The sequence below is a fragment of the Somniosus microcephalus genome, chromosome 14 (genome assembly GCF_052327205.1).
Source record: "Somniosus microcephalus isolate GS21.2 chromosome 14, FLI_Smic_1.0, whole genome shotgun sequence".
Lineage (NCBI taxonomy): Eukaryota > Metazoa > Chordata > Chondrichthyes > Squaliformes > Somniosidae > Somniosus > Somniosus microcephalus.
The window spans coordinates 101676174-101690904 of NC_141000.1; the positions used below are offsets into that span (position 1 = coordinate 101676174).

A 14731-nucleotide genomic window follows, 5' to 3' on the forward strand; every position below is an offset into this window, starting at 1 on the left:
CAATAAAAAAAATGTGTCCAAGTACCTTCATTAATGTTTATAATCTTTCTAAAGCCTGGGTTGCAGTTGATAATCTATCCAGAGCTATCACCGTCAGCTGGAGGTAACAACTACAAGTACGCCTTCAATTCCCAGGATGATACCACTTTTAATATAGTCAGTTCTCAATACTTCTGTCATAATTCCTCCCTTTTCACCTGGTCAAAGTATTCAACTACAGATGTGGCCTAATTGCTTCTTTAATTCTTCTTATCTCAAAATACCCCAAGCAATCAAATCAATCCCCTTTCCCCCTACAAATGAAACCTTACAGGCCAAGGGAACGGTAGCGTAGTGATAATGTCACTGGGCTAGTAATCCAGAGGCCTGGACTAAACACCACCACGGCAGCTGAGAAATTTAAATTCAGTTAATTAAATAAATCTGGAATAAAAAGCTAGTTATCAGTAATGGTAACCATGAAACTATCGGATTGTCGTAAAAGCCCATCTGGTTCACTAATGTCCTTTAGGGAAGGAAATCTACCATCCTTACCTGGTCTGACCTATATGTAACTCCAGACCCACAGCAATGTGGTTGACTCTTAACTGCCCTCTGAAATGGCCTAGCAAGTCACTCAGTTGTACACAATCGCTACGAAAAACCATAATAAGAATGAAACCGGACAGACCACCCGGCATCGACCTCAGCCCAGCGCAGCCGACCATGCAAAGTCCTCCTCACCAACATCTAGGAGAGCTGTCCCACAGACTAGTCAAGCAACAGCCTGACATAGTCATACGCACAGAATCATACCTTTCAGCCAATGTCCCAGACTCCTCCATCACCATCCCTGGGTATGTCCTATCCCACCGGCAGGACAGACGCACAAGGGGTGGCAGCACAGTGGTATGCAGTCGGGTAGGAGTAGCCCTGGGAGTCCTCAACATGGGATCCGGATCCCACGAAGTCTCATGGCTTCAGGTCAAGCACAGGCAAGGAAACCTTCTGCTGATTACCACCTACCGCCTTCCCTCAGCTGATGAATCAGTACTCCTCCATGTAGAACACCACTTGGAAGAAGCACTGAGAGTAGTAAGAGAACAGAATGTACTCTGGGTGGGGGATTCAATGACCGAGCTGGCCAAGTCCTTAAGGACATAGCTGCCAGGCCTGCGACAGGTGGTGAGAGAACCAACACAAGGGGGAAAGCCTACTTGACCTCGTCCTCAACAATCTACCTGTCGCAGATGCATCTGTCCATGACAGTATTGGTAGCAGTGACCACCGCACAGTTATTGTGGAGACGAAGTCCCGTCTTCACACTGAGGACACCCTCCAATGTGCTACATGGGATAGATTCAGAGCAGATCTAGCAGCTCAAAACTGGGCATCCATGAGGCGCTATGGGCCATCAGGAGCAACAGAATTGTATTCCACCACAATCTGTCACTTCATGCCCCAGCATATCCCTCACTCTACCATTAACATCAAGCCAGGGGACCAACCCTAGTTCAATAAGGAGTGTAGAAGAGCATGCCAGGAGCAGCACCACGCATATCTAAAAATGAGGTGCCAACCTAGGGAAGCTACAACACAGGACTACATGTATGCTAAAAAGCAGAAGCAGCATGCTATAGACAGGGCTAAGCATCCCACAATCAACAGATCAGATCAAAGCTCTGCAGTCCTGCCACTTCCAGTCGTGAATGGTGGAGGACCATTGAACGACGAACGGGAGGAGGAGGCGCCATGAAAAACCCCATCCTCAATGATGGTGGAGCCCAGCACGTGAGTGCAAAAGACAAGGCTGAAGCATTTGCAACCATCTTCAGCCCGAAGTGCAGAGTGGATGATCCACATCGGCCTACTCCTGAGGTCCCCACCATCACAGAAGCCAGTCTTTAGCCAATTCAATTCACTCCACGTGATATCAAGAAACGGCCGAGTACACTGGATACAGCAAAGGCTATGGGCCCAGACAACATTCCGGCTATCGTGCTGAAGACTTGTGTTCCAGAACTAGCCACGCCTCTAGCCAAACTGTTCCAGTACAGCTACAACACTGGCATCTATCCGACAATGTGGAAAACTGCCCAGTTATGTCCTGTCCACAAAAAGCAGGACAAATCCAACCCGGCCAGTTACCGCCCCATCAGTCTACTCTCAATCATCAGCAAAGTGATGGAAGGTGTCATCACCAGTGCTCTCAAGGGGCACTTACACACTAATAACCTGCTCACTGATGAGCAGTTTGGGTTCCGCCAAGACCACTCGGCTCCCGACCTCATTACAGCCTTGGTCCAAACATGGACAAAGGAGCTGAATTCCAGAGGTGAGAGCGACTGCGCTTGACATCAAGGCAGCATTTGACCGAGTGTGGCATCAAGCAGCCCTAATAAAACTGAAGTCAATGGGAATCCGGGGTAAAACGCTCCACTGGCTGGAGTCATACCTAGCACAAAGAAAGATGGTTGTGTGGTTGAAGGTCAATCATCACAGCCGCAGGACATCGCAGCAGGAGTTCCTCAAGGCAGTGTCCTAGGCCCAACCATCTTCAGCTGCTTCATCAATGACCTTCCCTCCAACATAAGGTCAGAAATGGGGATGTTTGCTGATGACTGCAGCGTTCAGCGCCATTCACAACTCCTCAGATAATGAAGCAGTCCATGCCCGCATGCAATAAGACCTGGATGACGTTCAGGCTTGGGCTGATAAATGGCAGGTAACATTCGCACCACAGAAGTGCCAGGCAATGACTATCTCCAACAAGCGAGAGTCTAACCATCTCCCCATGACATTCAACGGCATTACCATCGCCGAATCCCCCACCATCAACATCCTGGGGGGTCACCATTGACCAGAAAATTAAATGGACCAGCCACATAAATACTGTGGTAACAAGAGCAGGTCAGAGGCTAGGTATTCTGCAGCGAGTGTCTCACCTCTTGACTCCCCAAAGCCTTTCCACCATCTACAAAGCACAAATAAGGACTGTGATGGAATACTCTCCACTTGCCTGGATGAGTGCAGCTCTAACACTTAAGAAGCTCAACACCATCCAAGACAAAGCAGCCCACTTGATTGGCACCGCATCCACCATCTTAAACATTCACTCCCTCCACTACCAGCGTATCGTGGCTGCAGTATGTACCATCTACAAGATGCACTGCAGCAACTCGCCAAGGCTTCTTCAGCAGCACCTCCCAAACCCGTGACCTCTTCCACCTAGAAGGACAAGGGCAGTAGGCACATGGGAACACCACCACCTCCAAGTCGCACACCATCCTTAGAAGTATATCGCCGGTCCTTCATCGTCGCTGGGTCAAAATCCTGGAACTCCCTACCTAACAGCACTGTGGGAGTACCTTCACCACACAGACTGCAGCGGTTCAAGGCGGCAGCTCACCACCACCTTCTCGAGGGCAAATAGGGATGGGCAATAAATGCTGGCCTTCCCAGCGACGCCTACATCCCATAAACGAATAAAAACAAAAGGTTGTCAAACATTATGCGGATACGGGAACTGCTTGGGTTTCTCCTTAGTGATGCTATACAATGAATCCCCAAGAGAATTCACTGATATATTGACCTCGAAAACATAATGCATCACCGGGAATACCGAAAGGCATCCGTGCGGGATACAATAGGGATCGATTCAGTAAACAACTTGAAAGAAAACTGTTTCAGCTATTGTGGAGCCATTGAGTTAAAGGCTTAATCTAAGTCAATAGTAAACTGCAAGATTCAGTAATTTAGTGTGTAATGGGCTAAATAACCTAAATTTAAATGGGTAAGCATGAAAAGTGATTTTACAATACATGGCTTGGGAAGATAAAATGGGCAACAATATTGGCAAACAACGATGTAGAACGACAATGGAAAACATTTAAAACGGTGTTCAACAGAGTGCAGGAAAAATATATTCCGCTAAAAGGAAAGAACAAACTAAACACTAATGAGGCTCCATGGATGAATAAAGACATAAGGAAACAATTGAGGGTATGGAAAGAGACATACAGTAAATACATAGACAGCAGAGGAGTGCATGACAAGAGAGAATACGAAGGGATTAGGAGAGAAGTCAAAAAAAATTAGGAAGGCAAAGAGGAACTGAAATTAAATTATCAAGGAACGTGAAACAAAACAGTAAAGTATTTTACAGGCACATCAATTAAAAAAGGTTGGGATGAGAATAGGGCCATTAAGGGATGGACAGGACAATACCACAGGTAACGATAGGGAGATGGCAGAAATATTAAATAATTATTTCGCTTCAGTATTTACCAGGGAGATAGAACAGGTGGACATAACATTGGATGATAAGATGAGTAATGAGGTAAGTGCATTTTAAATTTTAAAAAGGAGATATATTAAATAAACTAATCAAACTCAAAGGATAAAACCCCTGGATGGATTGCATCCACGCATTTTAAAAGAATCTCGGGAAGAGATAACAGAGGCATTACTACACATATTTCATAATTCATTAGAAAAAAGTGTAGTGCCAGAGGACTGGCAGATAGCTAATGTAATACCTATATTCAAGAAGGGGGCGAGAACATGTCCAGGGAATTATAGACCAGTCAGCTTAACATTGGTGGTAGGAAAAATAATGGAATCTCTACTAAAGGAGAGAATAGAAGAACATCTAGAAACAAAAAGCACAATAATGAATAGTCAGCATGGATTTCAAAAGAGAAAATCTTGCTTGACAAACCTCACTGGATTTTTTGAAGAGGTAACAGAGAGAGTAGACAAGGGTAATGCAGTAGATGTAATTTATCTAGATTTTCAAAAGGCCTTCAATATGTACCCCATAATAGACTGATGAACAAGGTCAGAGAATGCAGAGTCAGGGGACAAGTAGCAGAATGGATTGCTAGCTGGCTTCAAAACAGAAAGCAGAGAATGGGAGTAAAGGGTAGCTATTCACAGTGGCAGAAGGTGGGTAGTGGTGTTCCACAAGGATCAGCACTGGGACCACTGCTGTTCACAATTTACATTAACGATTTAGACTTTGGAATCAAAAACACAATTTTTAAATTTGCAGATACCACCAATTTTTTTTTTAGGGGGGGATAGATAATACTGAGGAGGACTGCAACAAATTACAGGAGGACATTAATAAACTTGCAGAATGGGCAAATAATTGGCAAATGAAGTTCAACACAGACAAATGTGAGGTATTACATTTTGGTAGGAAGAATAGGGAGGTCACAGGGACAAGTCGCCTGGTCCAGATGGCTTGCATCCCAGGTTGCTAAGGGAATTGGGGGAGGAGGTAGCAGAAGGGCTTGCCATAATTTTCCAATCTTCCCTAGATGCAGGAGAGGTGCCTGAGGATTGGAAAGTGGCAAATGTGACACCATTGTTCAAGAAAGGGTGCAAGGACAATCCTAGTAACTACAGGCTGGTCAGTGTAACATCAGTGGTGGGTAAAGTTTTAGAAACAATAATCAAGGAAAAATTAACGGGCACTTGGAGAGGTTTAAGTTAATTAAGGAGAGCCAGCACAGATTTGTAAAAGGCAGATCATGTTTGACTAATCTAATTGAATTTTTTGATGAAGTAACAGAGGATTGATGAAGGGAATGCAATGGATGTTGTCCTCATGGATTTTCAGAAGGCGTTTGACAAAGTACCACATAGAAGGCTGGTTAACAAAATTGAGGCTCATGGAATAGGTGGGTCAGTGGCAGCTTGGATAAGGAATTGGCTTAAGGACAGAAAACAGCAAGTTGTGGTAAATGGCTGTTTTTCAGACTGGAGGATGGTAGATAGTGGTGTTCCCCAAGGGTCAGTGCTGGGGCCACTGCTTTTTTGATATATAAATGATCTGGATATTGGAATACAGAGTAGAATTTCTAAATTTGCCGATGACACCAAACTTGGGGGTGTGGCAAACAGTGAAGATGATACCAGTCGACTACAACAGGACATAGAAAGGCTAGCAGAATGGGTAGATGGAATTTAATACAGAGAAGTGTGAGGTGATGCAGTTTGGCAGAAGGAACAGGGAGAGGCAATATACACTTAATGGCACAGTTTTAAAGAGTGTGCAGGGACAGAGGGGCCTGGGAGTTAATGTGCATAGGTCCCTGAAGGTGGCAGGACATATTGAGAGAGTGGTTAACAAAGCATATGGGATCTTGGGCTTCATAAAAAGAGGTATTGAGTACAAAAGTAGAGAAATTATGCTGAACCTTTAAAAAGCGCTGGTTAGGCCACAACTGGAGAATTGCGTCCAGTTCTGGTCACCACACTTTAGGAAGGATGTGAATGCCCTCGAGAGGGTGCAGAGGAGATTTACCAGAATGGTTCTGGGGATGAGGGATCTTAGCTACAAGGACAGGTTGGAGAAGCTGGATTTGTTTTCATTATAGAGCAAAGGAGGTCGAGGGGTGATTTGATAGAGGTGTACAAGATTATGACGGGTTTGGATAGGCTAGACGGGGAAAGGCTGGTTCCACTAATTGATGGTACAAGGACTAGGGGACACAGATTTAAGGTTTCGGGCAAGAGATACAGGGGGGACGTGAGGGAAAACTTTTTACGCAGTGAGTGGTTATGACCTGGAACTCGCTGCCGATGGAAGTGGTGGAAGCGGAGACACTCAATGTTTTCAAGGGGAGACTGGATAGGCACTTGAGGGAAATAAACTTGCTGGGCTACAGGGATAGAGCGGGGGAATGGGACTGACTGGATTGCTCTCGAGAGAGAGAGAGAGAGAGAGAGAGAGAGAGAGAGAGAGAGAAAGAGCGCCGGCATGGACTCAATGGCCTCCTTCTGTGCCGTTATGACTCTATGACTTGTCACTTGAAAGGTGGGAGCCTAGGTGGGGTAGAGGAACAAAGAGATCTCGGAGTACAAATCTCAAAGTTGTGACACAGGTTAGCAAGGTCATTAAAAATGCAAACCAAGCACTAGGGTTTATTTCTAGAGGGATAGAATTGAAAAGCTGGGAAGTTATGCTAAACCTGTATCGAACCTTGGTTAGACCACATTTGGAGTACTGCGTACAGTTCCGGTCACCATATTATAAAAAGGATATAGAGACACTGGAGAGGGTGCAGAGAAGATTTACAAGGATGATACCAGAAATGCGAGGGTATACATATCAGAAAAGGATGAACAGGCTGGGTCTCTTTTCTCTTGAAAAAAGGCTGAGGGGTGACCTAATAGAGGTCTTTAAAATGATGAAAGAATTTGATAGAGTGGATAGAGAGAGAATGTTTCCACTTGTGGGGAAGAGCATAACTAGAGGCCATCAATATAAGATAGTCACCAAGAAATCCAATAGGGAATTCAGAAGAAATTTCTTTACCAAAGAGTGGTGAGAATATGGAACTCGCTACCACAGGGAGTGGCTGAAGCAAATAATATACAGGAAACTTTGTGCTATCCGGCACCGACGGGATCGAGCTGTTGCCGTTCCCTCAAAACTGCCAGACAAACCAGCGCTAATGTTGAAGCATACGGAGGCTCCGTATCTGGCAACAAACACTGTTGCTTCTAAACAGTCGGCCGTACCTTGGAAGCATCTGTCGCTTAGCAACAGCTTCAGAGAGACTTTGCAGAGCCTGACTGTTTGAAAAAAAACCTAACAAAACGGCTCCTGATTTTTGCCGGTGGCTCGAGCTTGCCGGACATTTAGCCTCCGGATTAATACAAAGTTTCCTGTAGTGTGCATTTAAGGGGAGGCTGGACAAACATATGAGGGAGAAGGGAAGAGAGGGTTCTGCTGATAGATTTAGATAAGGAAAGACGGGAGGAGGCTCAAGTGGAGCATAAACACCGGCATGGACTGGTTGGGCCGAATGGCCTGTTTCTGTGACGTATATCCTATGTAATGTAATAATCCTATATAATGTAATATCACCAACAGCAAAAACTCTGTAAAGGTGCAAGAGGTGTCCAAGGCTTTAATATATCCTGAGTTTTAATGACTGTGTGAACCACTTAAGCTTCACTCGTTATTAGCTTCCAAACCTCTCAAGTGAGTTACAGATCAAATTATTTTGCAACATGGTGTGTTGTGAAACTGACACATGCACAATGTTAATATCAAAAGGAACTGCAACTTACATAATGCAATGACAAGGCAGCCCCAATTCTTCTCATTCATCCTGCCTTCTCCAATTATAATTTTAATATCAAGAGTTACTACGAACCATGCCAACTTAAAAGTCAGCCAATTCTCTCAGCAGACAGCCAGCTAGTCTGGCTTTATTCTTTTATACATGTTAAAGCTATGCCCGGTTTCTGCTTGCCTAACAAATTGGCATGATTTGGGTCTGCAATTATTCTGAAAATAGTTCCGAATTGCCCTTGCTCTAATCCACCTCTGCATGTCAACATTTTCAGAGCTTTGTAACAGCACGAAAGTGTGTACAAGTATGTGGAATAGTGCAAACCTCTTCCCAGAACTCAGAAGATGAATTTTTGCAGTGCTCATTTTTGTTTGCCGGCAAGCGAAAGCCCAAAATGTGGAGATTGACATGGTCTCATTAAAGTCAACCTTTGAATGTGAAAAAAGGGTCGGCGAGCTATTTTCTAACCCTGGCAACTGAAAACACTGGAAAATGAAAAGGTCGAATTGGAAAATGTAGAGGTCGAGCTCTTTATAGTCTGAAAATGCTTCACAGGCGATTGCAGCCTATTCTAATGCCTCCAGGCTGATCTTTAGGACCATTTCATGCAAGTTTCAAAGTCGAAGCTTTCTTCAAAAGAGAAAATATTGGTACACATTACATTTGCCATTTTATAACAAAATTACACCATTTTCAATGCTCCCCAGTTCTCATTTGTATCTTTTGTTACTGATTTTTCCTCATCTTTGCCAACAACTGCATATGACTGTTGAGTTTTGCTGGGCAGCTTCACATCACAACACAGAATGGGAGAGGCAAAGAAATTTATAAAGCTGATACTAGACATTGGTGAGGAGGGAAGAGAGGATTTGCGTACACTTGCACCATTTTATATTGGAATATGGTTGCAAAGCTCAGCTACTGTACATGCTATGTGTAAGCACATTCTTCAAGAGGGAATGGAACGATGTGCATGAAACCTAATAAGCTGCATAAAGCTTCTCCTGAACATGTGGTAAGCGGCCAATGCACAGACTTGGGAGTGCATTACAAGACGACAGCATACTCAAGACATTCATGTGGACAGTTTGAGCTTTGGCAGTTGAAGCACTGAACAAACTCATCAATCTTTCATATCAAATGATTTTTCCTCATCTTTGCCAACAACTACATATGGTTGTTGAGATTTGCTGGGCAGCTTCATATCACAACACAGAGGTGAAGCAAAGAAATGTATAAAGCCGATACTAGACATTAATGGGGAGAGAAGGGAGAGTTTCCTAAAAATAAAATGGAAAGAGCATCCTACTGAGATAAGTATTTACTAGATTGCAATAGTCCTATGCAAAATTTTAAAAATACACACTTGGAGTGTCCATAAATTACAAAAGCGAAGCTCAAGCAATTTACAGATGTCATTTGAACTCAGTGTTATGGTATTGAATTTGCTCTCAAGCAACTGTTCTTACGTATTTGATTTCTAAGCTTTCCCATTCAAATCCACTAAAACAGCAATTTTCTTCAGGTTCATTTTGATCCAACAATACTAGCTCTGCAGCAAGATTAAGATAACGAACAGGAAAAGTTTAATTAAAACAATACATTTTTAAACTTGTTGTAATAGAATATATAATGGCAGGGAATGCATCAATAGGTTATAACTCGCGAGTGGTTTGAAAGCCATTATAAATATTGAGAGCAACACTTAAGTGGCTCAATCATTCAAATTTTGGAGAATACATTTTAGGTTGAACACTTTAGGTCAGAGGATATGCTGTTTTTGAAGGATAGGCGTATCTTAGTTTTCTCTATTCCAATGGAAATAGTCCTAGTATCTCAAGTGATGAGTCCACATCACGGAAGACCTCTCCTGGTCCCTCAATACCTCCTCTCTGGTGAAGAAGGCCCAGCAGCGCCTATATTTCCTAAGGAGGCTGAAGGGATGTAACCTGTCACCCCTGATCCTCTCTAACTTTTACTGCTGCACAATAGAGAGCTACCTGACGAACTGTATCACAGTATGGTATGGCAGCTGTAGCTACTATGACCGGAAAGCCCTGCAGCGGGTAGTCAAAACTGCCCAACGCATTACCGGCACCCGGCTACCAACCATAGAGCACATATACCAGAAACGCTGTTTACGGAGGTCACGGACCATCATCAAAGACCCTACCCACCCCAGCCACAGTCTGTTCGCCCTCCTGCCATCTGGGAGACGCTACAGATGCATTCGCACCCGTACGACCAGATTTAGGAACAGCTTCTTTCCCAGGGCTGTCATCCTACTGAACTCCACAAATAAACTCTAAAGCCTGCACATCTGCCAATGCACTTTATTATGGTTATGTTTATGTTAATGTATTACAAGCCAAATGAATGTTGAATGTTTAAATGTCTTAATCTAAATGTACACTCTCGGGAGCCGCAAGCCTACATTTCGTTGTACTGCACTTGTGCACTAACAATGACAATAAAGTTGATTATTATTATTTCCCATCCCTACCATCACCCTGGTGTATTGTATGCTCTCCATAGCTTTAATATTTTTTCTATAATGGGGTATCCAAACCAGCACACAGGACTCCAACTGTGGCCTAACCAGTGCTTTGCATAATTTAATTACTTCTTTACTCATGCACTTTATGGCCATATTTATACAACCAAAATGCTACTGGCTTTTTTATGGCTTTATATACCTGCACTCTAATTTTCAGGGAAATATATATTTAATCGCCACCACCCCCAGGTCTCCGTTTATCCACATCCTCCACTGTCATCCTTTGTTTTTTAAGCCAAACATATATGACCTCACTTATTTATCCACATTATCACTTGGCCGTTCATTGCATTAACTTATCCACACCTTCTTACAGATCTCCTCACTGTTTGCCAAACCTCATACTTTTGTGCCATTAGCAAAATTTGAGATTGTAATTTACATATACTGTATAAGGAATAGTGGATACAGTGTAGATCTCTGGGTACACCATTTCCAACCACTCTACTCCAAGCAACACACATTTACTCTAAAATAACAACAGAAAATGCTGGAAAAACTCAGCAAGTCAGGCAACATCCGTGGAGAGAAATTTGAGTTGACGTTTCGGGTTTGACCCTTCTTCAAAACTGGAGAGAAAAGGAACTAGATCGAAGGCAGGGCTGCGATCGGACAAAAGAATAAAAGAACCAAAAGAAGTAAAAGAGATTAGAAGCTAGACGAGATGGTAATAGGCTGTGATTAGGTGTAAAGTGTAAGAAGGTTCCGGAGGGGCGTTGGTGTCCAAGAGTTGATGAAGCTTGCGATCCTTGACATCGGAAAGGAAGAAGAAAAGTTTTTTGTTGAAGCGTCGGATGAGTCGAAGGATGAAGTGGAACTGAGGACCCAGACAGCTTTGAGATAGAGTGCGCCGGTGTTGCTGAAGAGAGAAGTCGAGTGTGTTCATGTGGCGCCGCATGGCGTTGAGCATGGATCTCAGGATGCGGCGAGAGCAGTAGTTCGAGGAACGATGAATATCTTGGAGATATTTGTAATCCTGGGTGGATCCGAAGCACGAAGGGTGGAAGTTTAGTTGGAATCCACGTGGAGTAAGTCGGAACCGGAGACAGTTGCTGAGGAAAATGATGTGGCTGTGAAACCGAGTCTTGGCAGATACCTGATCAAGCACGAGAAGGGAAACTGAAAGTAATGAAGATGAACAAGGTTGAAGAGCCAAACGGAGATCCCGTCGCAGAGAAGAGCAGAACTTCTTCAAGGTAGGCATTCCTAGAAGAGGTGTGGCAGTGAACCAAACACTAGTACGATAGCAAAATACTGCAGATGTTGGAAATCCGAAATAACAACAGAAAATGCTGGAAAAACTCAGCAAGTCAGGCAACATCCGTGGAGAGAAATTTGAGTTGACGTTTCGGGTTTGACCCTTCTTTTATTCTTTTGTCCGATCGCAGCCCTGCCTTCGATCTAGTTCCTTTTCTCTCCAGTTTTGAAGAAGGGTCAAACCCGAAACGTCAACTCAAATTTCTCTCCACGGATGTTGCCTGACTTGCTGAGTTTTTCCAGCATTTTCTGTTGTTATTTCGGATTTCCAACATCTGCAGTATTTTGCTATCGTACTAGTGTTTGGTTCACTGCCACACCTCTTCTAGGAATGCCTACCTTGAAGAAGTTCTGCTCTTCTCTGCGACGGGATCTCCGTTTGGCTCTTCAACCTTGTTCATCTTCATTACTTTCAGTTTCCCTTCTCGTGTTTGATCAGGTATCTGCCAAGACTCGGTTTCACAGCCACATCATTTTCCTCAGCAACTGTCTCCAGTTCCGACTTACTCCACGTGGATTCCAACTAAACTTCCACCCTTCGTGCTTCGGATCCACCCAGGATTACAAATATCTCCAAGATATTCATCGTTCCTCGAACTACTGCTCTCGCCGCATCCTGAGATCCACGCTCAACGCCATGCGGCGCCACATGAACACACTCGACTTCTCTCTTCAGCAACACCGGCGCACTCTATCTCAAAGCTGTCCGGGTCCTCAGTTCCACTTCATCCTTCGACTCATCCGACGCTTCAACAAAAAACTTTTCTTCTTCCTTTCCGATGTCAAGGATCGCAAGCTTCATCAACTCTTGGACACCAACGCCCCTCCGGAACCTTCTTACACTTTACACCTAATCACAGCCTATTACCATCTCGTCTAGCTTCTAATCTCTTTTACTTCTTTTGGTTCTTTTATTCTTTTGTCCGATCGCAGCCCTGCCTTCGATCTAGTTCCTTTTCTCTCCAGTTTTGAAGAAGGGTCAAACCCGAAACGTCAACTCAAATTTCTCTCCACGGATGTTGCCTGACTTGCTGAGTTTTTCCAGCATTTTCTGTTGTTATTTCGGATTTCCAACATCTGCAGTATTTTGCTATCGTACACATTTACTCTAACTCGGTTACGCCTGTCAGCCAACTTTCTGTCCATGTTGCTGCATTGCTTCCTGTACCGTACATTTGAGTTTTTCTAACAAGCCTCTCTATTAATTTGATCTAAAATTATGGATTCTAAGAGTTAAGACATTAAACTGCACTATGGTTACCCATTTTATCCTTTCTTGAACAATCTCAACACAAAATTGCATCGGCCTGAAACGTTAACTCTGTTTCTCTCTCCACAGACGCTGTCTGACCTGCTGAGTATTTCGAGTATTTTCTGTTTTGATTACAAAATTGAATCTTCGCGCATTGAGACTGGACAGAACCCTTGCTATAATCCTCTCCAACTTCAACGGTCTGTTTATCTCACATATAGATCTCAATTGTATGTTCCTTGCCACTTCTCATGCAGACTGCACTCAAAATGATTTACAGTTTGCTCAGAAAAATGGGACAGAATAGTGAAATTCGATCCACAAATTCCCAGGAAAAATCCCAGACCTGTGGAACAAAATGGAACTAGGCTCTGTAATTAGTTATTAACATGTTATATTATATTATATTCAAATTTAACATTACACATCAACTACTTCGAACTTTTTGCAACAGCATCTAATTATTATAACTACTATTACAAATGCCCTGAACTCTGATCAGCCTTCAGCCTCCCCTCCCCGCGTTTGCGCATTAAGCCGAGCCCCGGGCCTGCGGCCTCTCCTCACCTTCCTCCTCATCCTGGAAGCTGAGCAGCGCCGCCCTGGGCGCGTCCTTATCGCGGCTTCGTTTCTTGTCCTTGGCAGAGAGTTTGGCAGCAGCCAGGCCTAACGCGGGTTTGGCGAATCCCAGACCTAACGCGGGTTTAGCAGCACCTAGGCCCGGGGCGACTTTGACAGGACAGAGACCGGGCCCGGGCTTGGGAGGGCCGAGTACCGGCGCGCAGATGGCGAGCCTCGGCGGTGGCGGTGGCAGTAGGCCGGCAGCCGGCTCGCTGCTGCCCACAGGCAGAGGCGGGGCCGGCGGCTCGGCGCTTTTCTCGTGGCTGTTGTTGGTGAGCAGGGCCTCGGTCGCCGGCCCGGACTGCGCCGCCTCCTGGGTCGCCCCGTCCTCCCGCTCCTCCTCTTCAGAGTCGTTCCGCCGCCGAAAATTCCTGCGCGATTTTTTGAACATCTTCGCCGGGGCGCTCGGCGCATCGAAACCGGCAGCGCGACAAACTCGAGTGACGGTGGCTCCTCCGCTCGCAGTGATCAGCCGGTCACAGCGCCCCCAGCGTCTGAGCTGAGTCATAGCGCCCCCAGAGTCTGAGCCCAGTCACAGCGCCCCCAGCGTCTGAGCCGAGTCACAGCGCCCCCAGAGTCTGAGCCGAGTCACAGCGCCCCCAGAGTCTGAGCCGAGTCACAGCGCCCCGAGTCTGAGCCCAGTCACAGCGCCCCCAGAGTCTGAGCCCAGTCACAGCATCCCCCCGAGTCTGAGCCCAGTCACAGTGCCCCCAGAGTCTGAGCCGAGTCACAGCGGCCCCAGAGTCTGAGCCCAGCCACAGCGCCCCCAGAGTCTGAGCTGAGTCACAGTGCCCCCAGAGTCTGAGCCCAATCGCAGCATCCCCCAGAGTCTGAGCCGAGTCACAGCGGCCCCAGAGTCTGAGCCGAGTCACAGCGTCCCCAGAGTCTGAGCTGAGTCACAGCGCCCCCAGAGTCTGAGCCGAGTCACAGCAGCCCCAGAGTCTGAGCCGTGTCACAGCGCCCCCAGAGTCT

General features: G+C 45.3%; 1 protein-coding gene across 2 annotated transcripts in view; it reads right to left on the reverse strand.

Moving 5' to 3' along the window:
* Positions 1–14227, reverse strand: part of paxbp1 (PAX3 and PAX7 binding protein 1) — a 59057-nt gene extending 44830 nt beyond the window's left edge. For both annotated transcript variants that reach the window (XM_086007072.1, XM_086007070.1), the window contains exon 1: positions 13706–14227. In XM_086007072.1, the coding sequence (XP_085863198.1) occupies positions 13706–14150 (445 nt within the window). In that variant the 5' untranslated portion in view covers positions 14151–14227. The remainder of the gene's footprint in view (positions 1–13705) is intronic.
* Positions 14228–14731: the final 504 nt, after the last annotated feature.